We start from the raw sequence: 23,194 nt of genomic DNA, 5'->3' as shown, positions 1-23,194 counted from the left end.
CTGTAAAGACAGCTGGGTGTGATGCTTTTAAGGTTTCTATTTAATCATCTGTTATTTTATCTATTTATGTATTTTAAAATCCTTTCTATTTATTGTGCTCTGTATCGTTTACTCCTCCTTGGAACTTGATAGTAGAGTGAGAGGCTGAAAGGGTTCAATTATTCTTTATAGGAGGTAACTTGTGTGCATCTTATTTGATCTGATGTTTGACTTGATATATGACTAAGGCACTAAACGGCCCCATTAATCCATCATGTCAACATTAAAAATTACCTTTACTTTACCTGCCTGGTTTACATTCAGTGATGTCGAGTTATGTTATTACATTTTGTGTAACGTAAGATTAGAAAATAAGACATATTATCCATGTAAATTTATTGTATTATAGGACATTATGCAGTCAGATTTACTATACAAACAGCTAAAAATTGGACCTTACTGTATATACATCAACAATCCTGACCTCACATACAGAACAATACAATTCTCCCTTTTCCTGCTATATTATGTGTGTTGTTGTGCATGTGTTTTAGAGGTATTTTTTATTTTGTAACATATCTGAATAAAAACTAAATACATCAGCCCTTCCAGATGTGTAAAGTCAAACACAACAGAACCACTAGTGTTTATAAAACTTAGGGAGGAACCATGTAAATTGTTTTAAAAACAAAAAGATTTATTGTCAGACCATGACATTTAAACTACAACTTTAATGTGTCATTCATTTATTTTAAATGAATGACAAATACATAAATTAATTTACCAGCAAAACAAAACAAAGTCCCAAAAAGTCCAGTGGTTTCCGTGTCTGTGCCCTGATGCTGCTACATGCTGCCCTGATGAAACAGTCCTGTGCAGCGTATAATGGCCCTGACACACCAACCCGATAATCAGCCGTCGGACAGTCTGGCGAGGTCAGTGACTTGAGTCTGTTCGGTGTGTTCTGTGCCGTCGTCCGTCGGAGGGTCCGTCGGCCTTCATTTTGGCCGACCTGACTTGCTGGGTTGGAGGGCGGGCAGTCGGACTCAATGACCAATCTGATTGGTGGAGTTCTAGCCCTTGACTAGCGAATCAGTGCACTTATGTTAGCGTGACGAACGCCTCTCAAAATCTGACGAAAATCTTTTAAACTAAATGTTTTCAGAAACACGTTTTGGTGAACTATCTTCATAAAATATGAGATCGTATTCTGAATGAGCCGCCATTATGCTCGGTTGTAAAATCCGCGAGCAGCCAGACCCACGTGACGCGTTCGTCCAATCAGCTGCCAGTTTTCAATTTTTGGGCGACAATACAGATTAGCGCCGCCTGCTGTTATGGAGACGTATTACGTCTCGCGCACGCGCAGAACGTACGCTCAAGTCGGCGTCGCTTCGGTGTGTTCCGAGGCAACTTTTTTGACCAACTCGGGAAGACTGATCAGTCCGACTGCCTTTCCTCCTGACGGTCGGCTGTCGGGTTGGTGTGTCAGGGCCATAAGACAGCAGTGTATGCAGAGATCGGTCGAGCTTCTCTGCTCAGTCCCTCCCTCATCTCGGGCAAATGCTGTTGTCGGTGACGAGTTTCTCCATCCTCTTTATCTTGCGTTTGTTCTTGGGCATGGGTTTGTCGTACATGCCGTTCTTCAGTAGATGCTCCTTGCTATGATGAATCTGAGCGCCGTGCTGCAGCTGGAAGGAGCACAGGGCTTTTAGGGGCCTCAGCAGAACCTGGACACACAAATGGGGAAGTGAAGGGTGATGAAAAATACAAGAAATGTATTTATTTTACATTGCAACCTCTGTTTGGTCCAGAGGACTTCTCAGAAAAACAAGACATCATACATCAAACACATACATACACGTATTTTGGTAATATATCTATAGTGATTTCACACTTCCCACGTCTTAAAGCTGCTATAATTAAAAATGTATCAAATCATACATGTATGTAAGGAGTTGCACATAGAAATTATCCTACAGAGATTTACAGCAGTTCCTCCCAGCTCTACATAGCATTTATTTCAGATGACGGCAAATTCTTTCGGATGAGGGTTTTGTTTTTAAGGCCCGCAACTTCACAGTTTTGGTTCAGTTTAACCTAAGATCAGCCGTCCAGACACAGGCAGCTGTTTTCAGCAAAAAAAGCTCTGATGATAACCCCACTGCAAATTATCTGTCCACCACCAATAAGCAGACACACAAAGTTAGCAATTAGCTGCTAAACATAGTGGAGCATTTGGCAGCTTAAAAGCCATATATTTTTCTTAGGAGTTGGTAGAGATCAAAACAGAGCTAAAGGGAGAGTAAATACTGGACTTACATTTATCATGTGGACACAAACACGACTTCAAATGATCGCTAATGTTGCTTTGTATCTGCTGAAGGTGTAATTAACCAACTGTATATAATATACACAACTATTTCCCCACGTCACCTCTTGGATGTCGTCATTCTGCTCCAGGATGGACAAGGCGACAGCAGCACATTCCAGCGTGGACAGACAGATGTTGGAGGGTTGTGTGCGGATCACATACTGACTGGAAAGAGTCCTGCTGAGCTGCACCTGATATACCAAAGCGGAGGTGATCAGTAGTGTGCTATTCGCTCTTTGCTGACATTTAACAGGCAATGGCTTTTATGTATTAAAGTTTTAATGCTTAAAATTTTCAGAAAATTAAACCCCATTTTTGATACAATTTATGGTCTTCATTTAATACATTTACATTTAGTAATTAACAGGGATGCACCGAATCCAGGGTTCGGCTTCGGATTTGGCCGAATATTGGGCTTTTTGACGGAGTTCGGTTTCTGCCAAACCTTAGAATTTTTTTCTACTGAACCGAACCCTACGCTTGCACTACGCACGCTACGCTGGTCGACGTAATGACGCCCCCGTTGATTACGGGAGGGTGTTTACATAGGTGGACATGCTATCCCTAAACCGAACAAACAGCGGGCCCACTGTGTTAATGGACTGAGGATGGGAGTAGGATTCGGTATTCAGTTTCGGCAGATTCTTAACCAGTGGATTCGGTATTCGGCCGAAGACCAAAAATCTGGATTCTGTGCATCCCTAGTAATTAACTCTCTTTATAGTAGTTTTCATTGTTAGTGTTAGTTTCATTTCTGTGCTGGATTCAAATTGCCTTCACACGAATAAGAATTCAGAAATCAGAATACTTTATTGATCCTCTGAGGGAAATTATTTAGTTGCAGTTGCACCCAGTCAGATTCAAGGTAGAATAAGAGTAAAACAGAGCGAGCCAATAAGTGTATAAAGTAAATAAAGTAACATAGCTACAATAAGAAATAAATAAAACATTAAGTAGAAGTGAGATTAGGTTACAAGTAAGATTAGGTTAAAAAGATTGTTTCAAATGGATTGTAGAAATTCTATTGTAGTGCAGTGTCAACGTAAATACAGTACGAACATAAATAAGTACAGTGTGAATACAAGTAATGGAATCCAGCTTTACTGCTTTTTAATCACATCTCACCGACATCGTCTCACTGTTGAGCCGTTTCAGAGCCGTATTAAGTTGACGCTAAACCAAACATTTCCTGCTGATGCTGCTTCACATTTAAAGCATTCCACTGGCGAAACATGGGCTGGCGTTTATTGTGAAATATTACGTATCACAGGGAGTAATGGAACAAAAAGTAGCAGCCACAGTTCGATTTAGGCTAAGAGTTGCAAGTGACTGTCGGCACGCCTCCAACTTCTCAGAAAGGTAACCAACTCTTTGACCGTGCCCTGTGTGTTGCGTGGAAAACTTCCAGTTAGTTATTGTTAACGGACTTCTATATTAAAACAACACAAGTTTGTTTGGCTGTGCTGTAAACAGATACACCACTCGGTCTTCTGACGTATTTCTAACGACAACAAAAAAACTGCTCAACGAGTGTTGCTACCCCCAAAATTCTGGGACCTGTAGTAGTAATCTGCATTTGTTGTTACCACCAGTAATCATTGATGTTGTAAAATCAACCAGGACTGAAATCTTAAGGTTTACAACTTGAGGAGCTTATAAATAACAAAAAAAAAGATTTAGTATGAGTAAAAATAGATGCACCAAAGCAACATTAAAGCCACTGAGAAATCAACATTAGTAAACGGCACGCAGTGCTCTTCAAAAAACCCAATTGGTCTATGATTGCATTTAGCAAAAACACAAAACACTACTTAGTAATAATAATAAAAAGGCATGACAAGAATTGCTGATTAGTCCACAGTGTTCACTTGCCCACATTTAAAAATAAATGTTTTTGTTTTGCTTTATTTTCAAATGAGTCATTTCTTGTGGCTAAAGCAGCTTTCCCACCGGTGGGTGTAATTAGAGAATTGATACTGTCTCAGGTTGACAAGGCCCTCTACTTTATTCCAGCAAGATTTTGTGATTTAAGCTGATAAACGGAGATCATTTTAACGCGCAAATCTGTTATTGGCTTCAGCAATACAATGGTTTGTTAACTCTTTTTGACAAAATGAACTCTCTTTTCTCTTCGCACCTAACTTAACACCCACTAACGTTTTGTACTGTTTTTGCACTTCGACTTTTGCTGCTGTGACATTGGGAATGTCCCCATTGTGGGATTAATAAAAGGATTTTGAATCTAACCGGTTATAATGTGACAACACAGTTATACACACCTGTTTAGGCAGGTGGAACAGGCTGTTTTTGAGGAACATGTTCTTGGCCTGGCTCCAGGTGCCATCTATGATGATCACATTGTGTTTTAAAGTGCATACTTCCTGGTATTGCACTAATTCCTCCAGGTTCTGAGATTTGGGACCTGGGTATAGTATCAGCGTCCTGCTGTCCCGACACACCGCTGCCAGCTCTGGGTGCCTGAGAGGAGAAAAGATGGGAGACAAAAACTAAATCTATTAGAGAACTCAGTGACAATGGTGTTGCGTACATTGTGGAATCAGTGTGCTAACAATAAATACAGCTTACTTTTCCTCATTGAATCTCCTTCCCACTATGACATTGCACTTTTCTTGTGGCAAACAAGCAGCAAGTAGCGGCACTGTGCGAAGTACTCTGCTCTCCTGAAAGTACACTAGAGGTTAGAATAGTTGATCTTCACAATGAGCCTCTCATAAAGCTGTGCTAATGATTGTCATGAGCTAGCATGTTTGATTAAAAGTAAAAAAAAAAAATTTAAAAAAAAGGTGCATACAGTGGAGTACATCTCATTGGCAGGAGCATTTTAGGTTTTAGAAGTACAAGGATATAGAAGGTGCAAATGAAGATAATTGGTCAGATAAAAATAAATAAATTAGGAGGATAAGATACAGTAAGTGATAAAATTATATAAGATAGAACTTTATCCCGAAGGAAAATGTTGTGCAGCAGTTGCAGTACAAAGGTATAAGGTGCAAATCGAAAAATATGCACAATGTCAAAAATATTTACAGGCTAACTGTAAGGATTACATATGTATGAGAAGTGGCATACAGCTCAGTTTGCACAATATCAAATCTGAAGTACAGGGATCTCTTTATATCTAGTATGAACAGGAGGAATAATTTCATTGGACATATGTGCACCTCACTATTGTTTTACAACAGTTTTGATTATGAACGTGATAATTTATGTTTTTTTGTGCACAATTTAAAATGACAAACAAACAAATATAACAATGTACAGTGCTGGGAGAGAAACCCCAATGGGCTTTTTGAAGCCTCCACCTAAATAATAACTTCACAATATTATACAGAACACAAAATTAACATAGAGAAAATAATGACTACGTATTAGTGATGAAAACGTAATAAAATATATGTAAATGAAAACAATAATTGATAAAGTGTTGAACATGCATGTCATATTTGACATGTAGTAACTCACCTCTGCAGGATGCTGTACTACGTACAGACATGTGGAGACCTCCAGGGGTTGTGGTGGAAGAAAAGGACAGAGACACACCTTCTCAGGGCGACTACATGGGAGGAAAGTTGCAGACGTGAAGCTGTGATTGCCCAGATACTTCCCAGCCTATAGCCCCAATCTCTTTGTTTCAGCTGGTCTCTTCAGCTTCTCTGTAACGACAATAATCTGTTCTCTCATTAAAGCATGCCAGATACTTGAGGAGGAGGGAAGGAGGAGGAAGAGAAGGACTCCTTTCCTGCCTGGTCCAACCCATGGATGTAAAATAAAACGGTCCAACCACTCTAATGTTAACGTGTTAGCTAGCTAGCATTAGCTTCACTTTAATTCAGCTCACCGGCAACGTAAACACGTCGGTCTTCTCTCGCCAACCTCGACCGGGAGGGCAGCCAGGTCGCCAAAAGCGTCGACTAATCCATCTTCCGTCGACGAGCTGTCGCCGGTTTCTGGTCCGTTTTCTTCGGAAGAGAGTGACGAACAAAAACTGGGGACATTGTCCATTGCAGAGTTAGCAAAAAGCTAACTTATCCAATGTTGCATTTAAGTGGCGTCGGAATAACTGTTACAACGTAGAGCGATCTACACATAGAAATAAAATGGATAGAAGGGCCATTTACACTCAAATCGACGTAGCATTATGGACCTAGCTTCGTTAGAAAATGTAATTATTAGCATTAACTCTGATAACAAGTCAAGTAAAGCAATATTTTAGAGGTTTAAAACCACTGGTTTTAGGGAATGTATTGGTGACTGGAGTCTGGGACAAAATCACTGTAACACACAATGTAGCCTACAGCTTCAGTCTGGTATGTAATACTGGAAACATCTATTGTTTAAACGCTCTGAACAATAAAATATAACACAACTCTTTTGTAGCGTCCATGTTTTTCCCCACATTACGATTAAAGCTCACGAACACACTGAAGTCGGAAGAACGACTTCCCCACTCGGAAATATGAACCATCCGAGGAGCACGTGAATGCAACACAGGTAGCCTCCTTCATGCTGGAGACTACACAGCGCCGAGGAGAGTGACTTCTGAGTATAGAAACACAACAACTAGAAAGACTGCAAACTGGTTTACAAATAGCTATTTATTTCAAATAAAAAGTTATTTTTCAGGCGTGACTGAGTTCTTTTTGTTTTTATTAATACTGTTTTTAAATGTATACAAAGAGCTAGCTATACATGTCAGTTAGCTTTAAAATTAGATAATCTTATTTTGCCAAGTCGAACAGCATCTTAATTTTAACAATTGTTTACGTAATTGAATTGGGGAAATGTGTTTATTAGCTGTGTGAATTAGCCAATCCACTATATCTACTGTACTTCTATGACCTTGAGACTCACAGCTGCCACATGTCGATGTGGAGGAAAAAAAGGTGATTTTAAAAAAGAAAATAAGAGTAACATGCACATTTTGTAACACTGGGTGTCGCCAAAGCGCATTTAAACTGATAATAAAAGGTCCAAAAAAGCCTTCAAACACAACCATTACATTATTACAAACAAAAATACTAAATACATTTGTACTGCACCTTTACTTCTCTTTATATCTAACCACATCTGTGCAAGTTTGTATGAATATCTGGGAGTTTCTTCTTCAAGGCCAGCAGGAAAAGAATCACTACTGAGCTCCAGATGGGATCCATTGGAGTCAGGCCTAGAGGCAACTGTATCTGCAAATAATGCCTGACATAAACCAGCTTTAATGGCCACATATGTTGGGTAAATACTGCACTGTCCAGTCTAAAAACAGCTACATTTGATTGGCTCAAAAAGCATGCATGGTCATACACATCAGTGTTTTGCCTGATATGTGTTGGATAATAATACAGAAGCAGATGCACATAGTTAAATGTTTTAATGTAACATTAATTGTAGTTATGTCGGAAAACATCAAGAATTAAACAACGAACGTGCATGTTTTTTTTTTTTTTACTGTTTACAAGAAGGTACACAGACTCCTAGTTGAGACAAGGTGTCAGGTTAACAGCCAGAGAGGCTTATTTATAGCTGAAGATCCGTACTAACGTCACACATGCACTTTCACCCGTTTTAATTCCCACTCGTGACCCAAACATCTCCCTTCGAACACGCTATGATTCATGCACTACTTCCACCCATTCACACTGAGTAAACAAAGGAAAATATTCTTCTACGGACATTTGATCATCTGTTATAGATAGGAGTGTTGACTTCATGCCGTATGAGTACAGCCAGGTACAAATGGGTACAAATTATAAATAAATTGTAAGCTATTTGGCACTTTTAATATATGAAGTTTTAAGAATTTACCTCAGTTGATTGTAGGCTGATTGTAGGCTGATTCTACTGCGATTTTAAGACCTTGAATAAAGACACACCAGCAAGGCACTTGACAATAAACCTGTTGAGAACAGTTAGAGTATTACACACTGTCCTTTGTCTTTAGCTGGTTCAGTTGAATTATCGCCTTGTTTCTCTGGACTCTCTGTTTTAGCTAATTCTGATGACTGAATCTCTACTCCTTCTGGTTCAGTTTGTTTTACAGCTGCTTCAGTCTCGCTTGTTTCCTTTTCTTCTACTATTTTAGTTTCTTTCTCCTGAGCTGCAGCTGGATTTGTGTTTCTCACAGCTGTTTCGATGCAATTTTCTACACTTTCAGTTTGTGGGGACTCCACTGCAGCCAGGGCATTTTCGAATAGAGCAACATTGGAGAAGGGTTGCATCATTTCCTCTCCATCTGCATCTCCCTCGTCGGCAGGCTCTGCTGGTGATGCGGTCTCTTTCTCCTCCACCCTCTGTTCCTTTCCACCAGCCTCTTCTTTTTCCTGCATAATGTCATCAACTGGGGTCAGAGGTGTGAGGTCCAGACATGCCTTAGGAACGGATGTGGCCTTTCTCCTTGGGGGGGCAACTGGCCTTTGCATTTCAAAATCTTTTTTCCACAGTTCCTGATCTGTACTGATTGTTTCTTTCTCGTCCAGAGCTTCACGATCATCTATGCTTCCCCAGTCGAGTTCCTCTGAGAGAAACTCGAAGCTTGAGACGCTAAGTGGCTCTTCTGGGATTTTAGCGACCTTTTCTACCTTGATGGAGACATTTTTGTCCATCTTGACTTTAGTTTTTGTAGTTGATTGGGTTTCATCCTCTTCGAGGGATTGAGGGAATGGGTCTACATCACATGGAGAAGAATTGTCACAGGTCCTCAAGAAGTCTGTGATTTCCTCCTCTGTATTTGACATCTCACCTTTTTCAGGCTCGGACAGCAGATCGCCAAAATCATACAAATCTTGGGACAATACCCGAGGACCTTCCTCTGGGCATTTCTCTTCATCGGTTGGTTCCACTTCCACCGCAGGAGTCTCATCTACAAGGACATATTTCTCTAAATATCCCCTGGCCTCACGGTCCGAATGCCTGCTGTGAAAAGACTTCTCAGACGTCATGCTTTCTGTATCCTCTTCTTTTTTCCGACTGCCGATTGCTTCCTCGTACAGGTCAGTGTAAAGGAAAGCCATGGCTTTGGGCTCCTCCAGCAAAATTTGGTCGATAATTTTGCGAGGTCCTTCTGGTAGAAAGATTGGAGTGAGGATGTCCTCTTGGCTTCCGAACAAATTCGAGCCGCTCGGTTTTGAAGGGAGCCTTGAAGGCTCGTCACATCTGCCTTCTTTGTCTAGAGTTTTCATGACATAGCTGTCTGTACCGCCGTAGAAGACTTCATCTAGAAGATCGCTGTTGATTTCCTCAAGGCTGATTGTGTCTAAATTGTCATCATCCACAGTTATGGTTGTGGTGGTGTTGTCTTCAGACTGCGCAGGTTTCTCGGTGTCCTGGATCTCAGTGGCAGCTTCTGCCTCTGTTTCTTGCTCCACCAGTCCCTGTGCGATCACAGCAGGACTTCCTGGAGCCTCAGCATCAACCATGGTGAACGCCTCAAAGTAGTCCACATTGCCAGCAGCTCCTCTGCCCAGAGGTCTGGCCACTGGAGCCCCTGGTGGATCCATTACATTTGTACTTATGGAAGACGAGGGCTTGACCTGGTCACCTCCTGCTGCATCTGGTCCTGTCAACACCAGCTCGTTATCATGAGTCTCTTCACTGGCTTTAGGAAGAAGGCTCTCCTCCAGATAAGAAAGGTTGTCCACCATTTCTTTGCTCTCCTCTTCATCCACAGAAGCGAATTTTGGAGGAACAACGATGTTGAGGATTTCAGAGCCCTCGGACACTAACCTGAATAGCTTTTGCTCTTTATCTACCAGAGGATCAATCGCCTCCTCTTCGTCTCCTTCCTCGGTTTTCACATTTGGCTGCGAGAATTCTACTAACTCCGGCCTTCCGGAGATGTTCCCAGAACTTTCTGCAACTTCCCGTAGTCTGTCGCCTTTGCTCTTCTGATTTACCCTCTCTTTAGTTTTCTTCCGTCTTGACATCAACTCCTCGTCCATGACAAAGATAATCTTCCCTGCTGGAACAGACCCAGGTGTTGCAGGCCGCACTGCAACTGGAGAGCTGAGATCCATAGTAAAGTTTCCAGCTTCGGATGCCCAAGGCGTGGTGCAGCGACTAGGGGTAGTCTCCCACGCGATCCCGCTGTCTTCGCCTTGCATAGTTACCATAGAGAAGGAAGAGTCCATCATCAGGCACTGCATCTTGGGCCGGACATTGTCATCGTGGACGGCCTCGCGTAAACTGAAGGCAGAGAAACAAGATGGCAGTGAGATAAACAAACGACATCTAAGGGGATGAAATTTAAGATCACTCAGATCAAGAAAAACTAATCAAGTCAGTCAAAGAGGAGCCTTAAATGTCTTAAATTACTGTTTACACTGTTCTGTTAACTGGATTAGAAAATATCTTGACATTAGAAATTACATTTTTAGATAGCCTTGTGAATCATTTTTGTAAAATGATCATGTAGCAGCAAAAATTACTGACATTTTACCGGTATTTAGCTGATTATATCTATGTTGACCTTCTCTCACTTCCACACCCTTTCACACACTGACAACTAGCTAAAACTAATGCAGTCTAATACAACAGTCATGCATAACTCCTCCTGTGATGAAGGTTATTAGCTTTAGGTTTTTAAAACTACTCTAAAAATGTGTTGATTAAACTTAATGATAATGTTGGAGGCTACAGTTTGAGTTGCTGTTGAACTGCATTGTCTTATACTGACAGGTGTTTCTATTATTTTTGTTTTAGACTGCATTAGTTTTAACAACTCAGTGTATATACACATGCACTTAAACACTCAGTCAAATGCACAGACAGGTTAGTGTCACTAATGGAATTTCATTTCATACGGGAAAGGATCCAACTTATTTTGGGAAAATACAACTATAAAGCAAACCTCATCACACAGAAAACTTTGGCTTTGAGCTGCAACAATAAATCCAGAATACAATATTACGAATTACTGATCTGTACCTGTTTCTAAGGATTTCCACTTCATCACTGCCCTCGAGGTTTTGTTCAGTTATATCCTCAGGTGTCAACGCTGTCATCTCAGTGTCCATATCCGACCGTGCCACATCTTCAGTCAAAGCATCCATTGTTGTAATATGTTGATAAATCTGCTTTTGCCTCTCACTACGACTCAGCGCTGCTCTGTTGATCACATTCTAAGCCGAGCGTGCGCCAGTTGAGTCTCCATGCTCAGCGTAATCTTGAAATAGAAAACTGGTCTTCCAGTGTTTCATCTGAAGCATTTGCAACATGCAGGGAGGTTAATTTGTCTGTTCACACTGGCTGAACCCTTGCATTTGGCACAAACAATACATGGGTTAATCTGGGTTAATAAATTGTAGCCCTGTGATGAATTTGAACTGTAAAAAAATGCAGCCGCATGAAGTAAATACCTCTGCTTTTTTTCTTTTCTTGCCAGGTCTAAATACAATGATTTGCTTGTAGCCTATATGTGATGTCATGAGTATGTCTATAAGTCTGTCAAACGCAGATAAGAAGTTGAAGAAGTGTTCAGTTAGGTTTTTAGTATCAATAAAAACCCCATATTAAGCTTTAACAGTGAACTGGTGATAAGGAAAACAAAATGCATAAATAGCACATTTATCACCCCTTTACCCTCTAATAACACATTTGTATGGCCTAATGTGCTACTTTAATCGTCAGAAAGTTCAGCATATTGTATTAAAGATCTGCTTTTCTTAACTTGTGATCCAAACTTACTATGAAAATGTCAACCTTGCACCTGTTTACGTCTGTCTTGCAGCGTGACAGGGATACTACATGGGAAATGAAAGACTGGAGGAGTTGGGGAGGGTTTTTAAAGTCAACAGGCTATACCTGGGCAAAACATGTCCTCATGTATAAACTAGTCTGGCAGACCTTCTGTAAATCATAATCTTGCCCAATGGACATGGCTAATATAGGCTAAAAATGTACTGGAATTAAACATGCACTTTCTTCTATCAATGTTTTTGCATCTTTAGCTCATTTACTACAAATCACATTATATAAAACTTACAGAAAACAGTAAATAATGATTCATTAATACCAGTTATGGAAGAAGTACTCAGATATTTTACATAAGTTAAAGAAGTTATACCACAGTGTAAAAATACTCTGTTACAAGTAAAGGTCCTGCATTCAAAATCGTACTTAAGTAAAAGTACAAAAGTATTAGCATCAAAATATTTTTAAAGTAAAGTCATTATGCAGAATGGCCCATTTTAGAATAATGTATCATATTACTGGATTCAAATTAATGATGCATTAATGTGCACTAAAGTTTAAAAATTAAAGTAGTGGAGTAGAAGCAATATTTGCCTCCAAAATGTAGTAGAGTAGAAATAGAAAGTAGCACAAAATGTAAAAAAGAAGAAAAAAAAGAAAGAAAAGAAAGTACCTCCAAATTGTACAAAGTACAATACTTAAACAGTTCCCAAATAACTCTTTGGTCTTTAAAATGTTTTTGTTGCAATAACATTGTGAAAAATGGTTATCCCACTTCTTAGAGTTTGTTTTAACACAGCACTGTTATCAAAGTGATCAAATAAAGGCTCTTTGCTCTTCAGTACTGACTATATCATTAACTGTCCACAAGATGGCAATCATCAGTAACATACAACTTGTTTGGTATGTTTGAAGACACTAACAGCATTGAGGATTGTTAGAATTTAGATTGTTTAATAATTACATTTCATTAAGTATTGTACTTAAGTAAAATGCTGAGGTACTTATACTTTTTGTTTTTGTTTATGCTACTTTATACTTCTACTCCAACACTACATTTCTGAGGGACACATTGTACATTTTACTGCATTTGACAACATTTGTTAATAGTTACTTCGCAGATTCAGATAATTAATACAAAATATTACTAACAATGGATGAAATGAAACAATGAATAATGATGTATTATTATAGATTAAGCAACCCAGCCAATTGAAATTGTTTAATGTACCCACCTTTAGCTGCAACATTAAAGTGATGGACACATTAATGCATCAATAACAATAATCCAATTATATATGTATTATTCTGAAATGGCTCATTGTGCATCATGAGTATTACTTTTGGTACTTTAAGTTGGCTATATTTTGATTCTAATATTTTTTTACTTTTTAATGCAGAACTTTCTCTTTGTAGCAGAGTATTTTATACACCATGGTATAGCTATTTTTACGCATGTAAAGGATCTGAGTAGGCTACTTTTTCCATCGTTCAAAAAATAAAACTTTTGTTTTAGCCACAACGGATGTGAGGAAACACTTTATAGCTAATACGTCACAATTTCAGGGGTGAAGTGATGACGTTGTTAGTAATGCATAGATATAAAAACGTAGATAGGCTACCCCATTGGCCACTGCTGTTTTTTCGATCGATATGTCGACGAGGCCGCCATATTGGTCCGGAGTAGCCGCGCCTCCTAATGCAAGTATGTGAGGCAGGTCTATCCACAATTAAAATAATTATTTCTCGCTGAACTCCTAACCGTTTTTAAAGTGGTTTACAGGATAGCCTATAGCCTATTTGGTTAAATTAAAAATTCGGTTTTTCATATGAAAATACCTAGCCTAGATAGTAAAAGTACACGGCTTTAAGTCTTAATGTAATTTAAACCGGTAAATTAGGCCTATATAAAAATTCAACCCACGTACAGTTGTCATGAAGGGTGAATTAGCTAGAGACCAACCCCGCTTTTTGTACCAGACAGTAAACATATTTATTTCTAATGTGAAGTTGATTTTTTTATTAACATGGGGGTCTTTGGGGATGAACTCTCGTCAAGGGGCCACTCAAAGAAATGCAGTTCAGCCCGGAGCTGCCACTTCAATAACATACTTTGGCTAGCCTACATGACAAATATTAGGCCTACTAATTACTTTAATACAAAAATACATCACCTGACACAAGCTAGCATAAGCTTAATTCAGTGCCATTACAGTCACAGTAACTATTGTAAAACACCCTTTTCATCTGTGAAATTTTATTTCATGCTGCTTACCATCGGCATAATGTCTTTCGCATGAAAATCCAAAAGCAGCACAAAGTCCCACAAAAGTATTTTTCTAGTCTTTATGGTCAGAACGGGTGTTACCCCGGACCAAGATGGCGGCGGCAGAGACGCATCTCACAAGCCGGATATGGTATCTACGTATATATGTATATATATCTATGCGTTTAATGCTTCCTACAGACTACAGAACAGCAGCGGAGGATGGAGCCGAGGTAAATGAATGAGATGCGGGCTGATAGAGACCAGACAGGCGGATGATGATGATGATAAGAGGATGAACCGGCCGATGGAGCATCAGGATCATAATTTGAATCCTGGTTTAACGCTTGACTAAATTACGTGAACAATTAAGTGAATCATAAGTTAAATTACCTGGTTGCACACACATTAGCCCTATACATTCTTCGGTTAACATCGACGTCGGTGAAGCCGAGCTGTCTTGGAGGATGTTAAAGCCTGGAATATGGTTTAATGGCACAGCGGACACTGAAAGTGGGATTTATGAACACTCGGTTTATTGAGTCTTTTTGTTAGTCTCTTTCGACATTTTCTATTTGCATTTAAAAAGGCAACTTCAGAAGCTTAATTTGGTTATAAATCACACTGCCTTTCCTGTCAGTGTTGCCCCGAGTTTAGCTCCGTAATCCTCCTTTGTGAGTTTTATTTAGCTAAGGGTTGTTACTACTAGTTGGCGTCAGTGCTGCTTCTTCGTTCATCATGCATGCACAGACACGTTTACTTGGATGAAATCACCAAACAAAAATGTACCAGAGGACACTACAACAACACCAAGCCCATGTCTGGACTGAGAAAAGCACCGTGGCTCCGCTGCCCGTGAAGCCACAACAACCACAGCGGCTTTAGTTGGACACCGAGAGGGGATCAAAAACTAGCCTCCAGCCTGTTCACACCGCCCTCAAGAGACCACCGAGAGGATCATTTTCGACTCAACTGAAGCCAGCAAAATCCAGCAAAAATGGGGTATGTAACTTGCATGTCAAGCTACAGTTCTCACTCTACACGTCAGGGTATGACTGACTGTGTTTTTTGTAGATATGAGCAGCCCTTTTTCAGCAGGACACCAAAGCTGGTACACTGCTAGCTTAGCCACCCATGGCTAACTGTATGAAGCACTCCTGTCATCTCTTGTCAAATGCTGAAGAAAATGCTTGCCACTATAGCAAACTGAGACCCAGAGATGCAACGAATATACCGCATTCTCCTGATAGAAGTAGCGGTCCATCATTATATCCACTCACAGTTTCTATACACTGACATGTAGATTAGTGAAGCGAAAAGATTAGGCAGTAATGAAACAGGCTACTGTTGGGGAAAGTATCAGAGCTCAGACAGTTGCTTATTTTTTGTACAATGTGATTAAAATGATGTGAGACATATGCATTATTGTTTTTCTGTCTGTTCCATAGGAAATTCATGAAAATAATTAATTTTAAAGGGAAAGCAAACCTACTTAAACCCCCCAACCAGACAATAATGATCTCCCCTGCACTTGGCTCAAAGCATGTAGCTGAACCTGCAGATGTATGGTGATTCTCCTGATTAAGAGCGACCTAGTTCTTACTCCAGATGAAAGCATGTGATTGGTTTGTTGTCATATTGTGGTAGGGGTGGGGTTGGGTAGGGGGTCCACATCATCTGTAATTCTCAGGGCCAATGGTTATAATCCAGTCCAACAATCAATTCCTCAGACACAGAAGGAGAGCTGCGTGTGAACTTACCCCCATAATTAGCAAGTCAGACTTACAGTAGCTGATCTAACAGGCTTCTGTTGTTGTATAATAGATGATTGTAAACAAGCTGTCCTCCTCAGACTTGGCACTTCTGAATAAAACAGTGTCCAGGAAATAAATCAGAGTTCAGCCAGCATGCTTTTTTTTTTTACTGAAAACAGAGCACAGGAGGCTAGTAGTTACAGTATTAGTGAGCACATTACATGCAATAGTAAAATAGAACTGGCCTCATATTGACACCTGTTATGCCTAGACAACATAAGGCAACAGATGAGTCCTACTCATTTTTTATTATTATTTTTTATTGGCTTCCAGGACTAAATATAGCTCTGGATAATTTACTAAAACCTAAGATAATTTTGTGTATTTGTGTGTGTGTTGTATGACATATCATAGAGCTGGGCAATATATCGATATTATATTGATATCGCGATATGAGACTAGATATCGACTTAGATTTTGGATATCGTAATGTGGCATAAGTGTTGTCTTTTATTACATTACAGTAAAGTGATGTCATTTTCTGAACTTACCATACTGTTGTAACTGTTCTATTATTTGCCTTTACCCATTTAGTCATTATATCCACATTACTGATGATTATTTATCAAAAAATGTCATTGTGTAAATATTTCGTGAAAGCACCCATAGTCAACACTACAATATTGTTGCGGTATCGATATCGAGGTACTCGGTCAAAAATATTGTGTTATTTGATTTTCTCCATATCGCCCAGCCCTAACATATCAAAGTCTTTTTGTACTGTAATGTGGTGCATACTGGCTTTGCAGACTTTTGAAGCATACTCCCTCCCCCCCCCAAAACTAGCAATTTGCCTTTATTTTATAAAGATAGTATATTTTTTAGGGCTGTCAAAATAACGCGTTCATTTCGAAAAATAACGCGTTAAAAAAATTAACGCAGATTAATCCATTCCATATTGACGTTTGCATACAGACGAAAATCTGGTGCCACTGATATGTCTGCGCTTCTCTCTGATGCTCTGAAACAGACGTTACAGGAAACACAAACACCGCTGCATGTGACGCTAGTTAACACTATACTCAACAGCAGCTAACGTTAGCCTACCGCTAGCTAGTTAACACAATACTCAACAGCAGCTAACGTTAGCCTACCGCTAGCTAGTTAACACTATACTCAACAGCAGCTAACGTTAGCCTACCGCTAGCTAGTTAACACTATACTCAACAGCAGCTAACGTTAGCCTACCGCTAGCTAGTAGCTGGATTAAATTGAATTTATTGTAAATGTCCTTTTCCTATCTGGTGGTTGTTTTTGTCGTTCAACAGCAATTTACTAGTGAAATAAGTTATTGTTATACATTATTATTATTAAATCATTTAATTTTGACCATATGGCCTTAGCAATAAACAAGCCGTTCTTTGATGTCACCAACTGTTGATTAGTACCCTTTTTTTTCTTTTCTTTTTTTACTTTCTTAAAAAGTATCGGTTCAGGCACCGTTAATTATGTATGCGATTAATTTCGGTTAATTAATCACAGAGTATGTAATTAATTAGATTACATTTTTTAATCGATTGACAGCCCTAATATTTTTATATAGGCAGGAGGTCTATCCACAATTGAAATAGAGAGGTCAAATGAGAGGAGAGATGACCTGCAGCAGCAAAGCTTCTTGGCTAAACCGGCGAAGTTGCGATTAGGTGTTTAGCGTTAAAACCTGCAGGACACCTATGAGTCTTCAACTTTAAAACCATTTAATTAAACGATATTGTGGAAAGATCTAAAATGAACGTATATTAAAAACCACACTAAATCCGCCTATACACATGATCCGCGGCAAAACCGCGAGGTGGGGCGCAGCGCAGAGAGACAAGGCGCAGCGCAGAGAGACAAAGTGCAGCGCAGCAACGTTCTGGAATTGAAAGGTCAGCGGCAAAGAACGCATTATATAATTTGAATTTTGAGCGCAGCACTCGGCAGCGATTCCGAGCGGTGCACGACGCCAAGTGTAGCGCTGCACCTAGTTGGGCGGCACCGCTCTCCCCGTAGGAAAACAACGGAACGGCCAGCGCGGAGCGGTTTTCATGTGTAGGCTGCTTAAGAATGAAATGTTTAAGATAAATAAAGCACACTACATTTACAAATCAAAACATCTGAAAAGAAAGGACACTTCTTCCTTATCTTGATCTCAGATACAGTCCCGGGTTTCCCCCAACATTATAAGGCTAGGTGCAGCACCCAAGCAGGTTTGGGCACCACCTAAACCAAGTTAATCTAAAATCTATGAGCATCAAAACTATATGACTTTTCCCAGATCTAATGATTGTAGTTGCAGTGTTTTCCCTTGGTTTGTGGAAGACTTAGGTCCTCATATTTGGCAGGGGGTTTAGGGGTCCTACCCTGTGATGTTTTTCAATGAAGAAATATGCAATTTGACATACATTTGTGAAATTGCAAATTTTTCAAATTCATAAATGTTTTTTTTGAAGGAGGACCCCTTAACACCCTGTCAAATACGTGCATCAAACCTAGGGGAAAATACTGGGCACAGTAGTACATGGACCTGTGCTGCTATTGGTGAAGTGTTGCGCACAGCAGCTGTGAGAGACCTCTTAAGGTCCCTTTATTCTTACTTTACCCTTTTACAGAAACGGTTTACAGTCATTAATCAAAAATGGCTCTCACTCTCTGGTTCCAGCTCCTCAAATGTGAATATTTTCCGTTTCTTCTTCATCTTCTATGATATTAAACTGAATTGTTTTGGGGTTTTGGACTGTAGGTCGGACAAAAGATGACACCATGGGCTCTGGGAACTTGCGATGGGCTTTTTTTTTTTTTTTTTGTGCTAATTTTCTGACACTCTAAATAGACCAAATAACTATTAGATTAACAGAAAAAATAAAATGAAGATTAATCGGTAAGGAAATAATGATTAGTCGCAGCCCAGATTTCAAGTGGTTCTCTGCCAAAGTTGCGTGACTATAGGGTTGTGCCAACTTAGTTGGGTTTTGCTACCGTTTATCTTTCACTTCCTTTATTGGTCTTATTATATCGTCCATGGACGTCAAGGAGAAGTTATTTGGCAACATATAAGGCAACAGACACCCAGACAAGGGTTGAGCCGTCAGTGCATCCCTGTATCCTAAAAATGAAAAGAAGATTTACGTGTCAACCAAAATCTTCTTTACACACACACACACACACACACACACACACACTCTCTTTCTTCTTCTGACTCTTTTCTATCTGCGGCTGAAAGCTGTACGCCCCGGTGAATGGCACCTGGGTGTTTTCTAAACTGGAGGCCTTGCCAAGCCCCTGCTGCCTTCCTCTGGGAGTGGGTTAACCAGACAGGGACGCTGGGATCGGATTGGGCCAGAGAGCATGTGGTGGGAAGGAGAGAGCGGAGAGGGACAGAGTTGGAGGATGTTTGCAGCTCCTGCCCAGCCCTGAAGTCACATGGCTGTTGCCATGACGACGCAGCAGCTAAGTTAGTAATGCAGTGTTATTTTTCCTGTAACCGCCCGCGCTCTGACGCAGCGTCTGATGAGTATGACTGAAGAATGTTTACTAATTCATAATGGTAACATGAGTAAATATGGATTTTAATTCTTATTTTAAGAGTGTCAAGACGTATAGACGTATTAGAGAACGATTAGTCCAATAGTCAATAGTCGGCTGACAGAATCGTAATGTGAATATTTTGTGGTTTTCGTTGCCATGATATGATATGATGAATAGTTCGGTTTACATTATAATGAACAAAGCATGGCAATTTGTGTGAATATGCAATTGACAAAAACATTATACGTTTACACCAATCTATTTCATACGCTCTAACTCATACAAATAACAACCGAAAAAGTTAAGCCCAAGGCTTATTTTTGCCTATCCAATCCATAAAATAACCCAGAATATCGGCAATATGACAGAAAGAAACAACGGAGGAAACGCGCAAAAGGTCAGTTTGGACCTGTGAGAAATTGTGGCACTTTTTTTCTGACATCCTATGGACCAAAAGTCATCAGTTAATTAAGAAAATAAACAGATTAATTGATAACTGCACAAGATTCGATGTGTAGCTGTGTAAGCCACGTTAAAGAAAAATGAATGTTACAATTGGCACTGAAAATGGTCTGCGTTTCTCAGTTTTGTGTCATTTTAAATGAAATATCTTTGGGTTTTGGATTGTTATTGTTCGGACAAAACGAAACATTTATAAATCAGGAAAATAATCGTCAGAGCAATTGACTTTGAAAAGAATCGTTAATCGCTACTTAAAATTAGGACACTGATCACAGTGTTAATTAATAAGGACTCTGGATTCAGAGAGAGACTAAAAGGCAGGCAGAGGGCAAACATTAATTGGGATAATTTGACGAAACCCCCTGAATCCAAGTTGGTCTGAGGATAAATGTGGCATCAACAAGGCTCGATGTCCCGAGTGACTGATTTGCAACAGTCCTGATAAAGAACGTGCTGTACGTAGTTAGAGATAATCTGAACACATTAACTTTGTAGCCGCAGACCGTACACATCTCTGTTTTCCAGTATGCAAACACTGGCGTCTGTGTGTGTGTGTGTGTGTGTGTGTCTTCTGTTTTCTGCTGATTTGATAACATCTGCGGTCAGATTCCTCTGTCAAAGCACTTGTCATTGAGACTTGAATGCCTCAGTACGTTTCATTGTGTAAAAGGGATTATGGGCTAACAATTGACACACACACACACACACACACACACACACACACACACACACACACACGGGGGAGATTTTGATCTAGGCCACGCTGTCAGACTAATGACACCCTGAAATATAAAATGAACTGCTAAAATGTGGTCAGGACAGACACCTAAAAACGATGGGTAATTGAGACTTTGACACTATGGTTTCGCAGAGCCAAAGTCAGCATGTTTTCCAACAGTCAAATCAAGGTAGTGACTTAATCTGGTCAAGCGCCTGAATCTGATTCCTTCTCTCAATTATCAAATGATGCCACAGCAGTATTTTGTCTTTACTAAACCCATGACAGAATACAAAGTATTTCCACATTTTTCAAGCTTTAGGCTTTTTTCCAGAACCAAAAACATGAGCAAAAGTCTAAGGATTAAATTAAAGGTGCTCTAAGCGATGTTGGGTGACGGCACTTCTTGTTGACGTTCGAAGTATTGTCAAACAAAACGGAGGCTAGCTCACCCCTCCCTCCTCCTCCTCCTCATCCCGTCCCCTCCCCCTCCCTTCCGTGCTTCCACGCACTGACCCCCCAACCTCCAATCCCAAATCCTTCTTGTCGGTTATTGGCTGGGACGTTGTTTTTTTATGTTTCGTGGTGCAGGTTGGCACACTTTGTTTTAGTTGGCGTTTGTGGAGCCTGGGCTGTCTACAGAGACCGTATTTTTTTTTTACAGTGTGTTCAGGGGACAGGCAGCTAGCAGATAGTGAGGAGATGTTTTCTGTATATGACAACAAAAGTTGTAGCCTAAAAAAACGCTGTTTCTTTATGATTCTTTATTACTATAATACCAGGGCTAACTCGCTCTACACTTCAATACAAGCGCAATGCTGTTTCTTTATTTCCATGTCTTCTACATGGATGGCTGGTGAGGATGCTAACGTTTTGCCTGGGAAATGTCGTCTTTAGCCTATATTTTTCAGCACAATATCATTTATGTAGCTGTCAAGTAGGGCTGCAACTAACGATTATTTTCATTGTTGATTAATTCATCTGTTGATTAGTTGTTTGGTCTAAGATGCCCAAAAGATGACGTCCTCAAAGGTCTTGTTTTGTCCACAACTCAAAGATATTCAGTTTACTGTCACAGAGGAAAAAACAAAAAAAAATAAAATCACATTTAAGAAGCTGGAATCAGAGAATTGGCCCTTCTTTTTTTTTTTTTATAAAAAATTACTTAAACCGATTTCGATCGATTATCAAAATAGTTGCCGATTAATTTAATAGTTGACAACTAATCGATTAATCTTTGCAGCTCTACAACTCAAGTTCATATTTTAAGGGATAATGGAAACATTAAAAAGTCAGCCACAGACACTGTTTTTATATATATATATATATATATATATATATATATATATATATATATATATATATATATATATATATATATATATATATATATATATATATAGGACTGTCAGCGTTAATCGCGATGCGATTAAGGGCCGACGCCATGCGATTCATTTTTTTTAATCGCATGCCGGCATTTATTAATTTATTTTACAATTCACTCGGCTTTACGTCGTGCCTAACAGGCTACTATTTTGACTCTTTGCAGCACCGTTACTTATCATCAAGCTGCCACTTCCTCGTATCACATCCTGCTGCTGCAGGCTGCAGGCTGCAGGAGCTTTTTATTTTCCAAAACTCCCGGACGGCTCGTAGACAAGTCGAAAGCCATATGCACGTTGTGTAAAGCCGAATTAAAATATCACCGAAGCACGTCAAGCTTGAGCTACCACCTACGGAGCTAAGCATAGTAGTACAGTTAATGTGATGCTACCCGCTAGCATGCTACCCACTCAGGCAAAGCACTATTTTGGAGAGTGCTACTCGCCGACCTGTGGATGAAACCAAATCCCAAAACATTACTACAGCTCTTGCGAAACGGGTGGCAACTAACTGCAGACCTGTCAGCATCTTAGAGGACTCTGGTCTTAAAGACGTACTACAGTTGGCATGTTCTGACCTGTCTCGTTGCCGTCGAGGGGGACAGCAGCCCCACACTCAGCCTGTATGACACGGAGAAAGCAGCCACACTGGAACTGCTGCAAAGTGCTGCAAACGCTGTCTCATTAACCGCTGATCACTGGACGTCAGTGAGTAATCAACATTATTTAGGAGTTACTAAACACTATATTGACTCTAGTAAGGATAAGGATTTTTAGTTTTTTAGTTAGGTACTTGGAGGAATTGTGCAATAATGACAGAGTCACACATTTTTCTGTTCTTTACACAGTAAATAAATAATTACAAATCTTAAAATCAAGTTCGTAAAGTAACTTTCTTTGCATTCATTTGATTCCCAATCAAGATACACTGGTAAAAATTGCTTTCCATTGTTAATATGTACTTAAAAACTGTTCTGAAATGCAAAATAA

General features: G+C 39.8%; 3 protein-coding genes across 8 annotated transcripts in view; 1 reads left to right on the top strand and 2 right to left on the bottom strand.

Annotated features, from left to right (window-relative positions):
- Positions 1-360: 360 nt before the first annotated feature.
- Positions 361-6,430, bottom strand: dtwd2 (DTW motif tRNA-uridine aminocarboxypropyltransferase 2). The gene is made up of 6 exons (XM_078271538.1): positions 6,213-6,430; positions 5,837-5,927; positions 4,940-5,034; positions 4,633-4,831; positions 2,416-2,544; positions 361-1,709 (listed from the first exon to the last, which is right to left on the bottom strand). The coding sequence occupies exons 1-6, from the start codon at positions 6,374-6,376 to the stop codon at positions 1,530-1,532; spliced, it is 858 nt and encodes a 285-aa protein (XP_078127664.1). The 5' UTR covers positions 6,377-6,430; the 3' UTR covers positions 361-1,529.
- A 1,292-nt stretch (positions 6,431-7,722) lies between these two features.
- On the bottom strand, positions 7,723-14,429 carry LOC144531416 (uncharacterized). 2 transcript variants are annotated; one of them, XM_078271531.1, is made up of 3 exons: positions 14,331-14,429; positions 11,291-11,562; positions 7,723-10,549 (listed from the first exon to the last, which is right to left on the bottom strand). In XM_078271531.1, the coding sequence occupies exons 2-3, from the start codon at positions 11,413-11,415 to the stop codon at positions 8,278-8,280; spliced, it is 2,397 nt and encodes a 798-aa protein (XP_078127657.1). In that variant the 5' UTR covers positions 11,416-11,562; positions 14,331-14,429; the 3' UTR covers positions 7,723-8,277. The 2 variants fall into 2 exon arrangements, with proteins under 2 accessions (XP_078127657.1, XP_078127658.1); XM_078271532.1 differs by lacking the exon at positions 14,331-14,429 and having other exon boundaries at positions 11,291-14,319.
- Positions 14,430-14,515: 86 nt separating this feature from the next.
- Positions 14,516-23,194, top strand: part of homer1 (homer scaffold protein 1) — a 29,169-nt gene continuing 20,490 nt past the window's right edge. For 4 of the 5 annotated variants that reach the window (XM_078271536.1, XM_078271535.1, XM_078271534.1 and 1 more), the window contains exon 1: positions 19,339-19,568. In XM_078271536.1, coding sequence (XP_078127662.1) covers positions 19,354-19,568 — 215 coding nt within the window. In that variant the 5' untranslated portion in view covers positions 19,339-19,353. Of the gene's footprint in view, positions 15,324-19,338; positions 19,569-23,194 lie in introns of those variants that run through there. The other variant, XM_078271537.1, reaches the window with a different exon arrangement.

Source organism: Sander vitreus, chromosome 16 (assembly GCF_031162955.1).
Source record: "Sander vitreus isolate 19-12246 chromosome 16, sanVit1, whole genome shotgun sequence".
In the NCBI taxonomy this organism is placed as follows: Eukaryota; Metazoa; Chordata; class Actinopteri; order Perciformes; family Percidae; genus Sander; species Sander vitreus.
The sequence above is the reverse complement of the archived record's forward strand: the minus strand, read 5'-3'. Positions and strand labels throughout refer to the sequence as shown.

What these genes read in the sequence shown, in the direction of transcription:
- dtwd2 (XM_078271538.1), bottom strand. Translation starts at nt 6,376, where the DNA reads ATGGACAATGTCCCCAGTTTTTGTTCGTCACTCTCTTCCGAAGAAAAC. An exon ending in TGTTCCACCTGCCTAAACAG is followed by an intron (nt 2,545 to 4,632) that starts GTGTGTATAACT and finishes TTGGTATATCAG; the next exon opens with GTGCAGCTCAGCAGGACTCT. An exon ending in AGAATGACGACATCCAAGAG is followed by an intron (nt 1,710 to 2,415) that starts GTGACGTGGGGA and finishes TTGTGTGTCCAG; the next exon opens with GTTCTGCTGAGGCCCCTAAA.
- LOC144531416 (XM_078271531.1), bottom strand. Translation starts at nt 11,415, where the DNA reads ATGGATGCTTTGACTGAAGATGTGGCACGGTCGGATATGGACACTGAG. An exon ending in GTGGAAATCCTTAGAAACAG is followed by an intron (nt 10,550 to 11,290) that starts GTACAGATCAGT and finishes CTCTGCCTTCAG; the next exon opens with TTTACGCGAGGCCGTCCACG.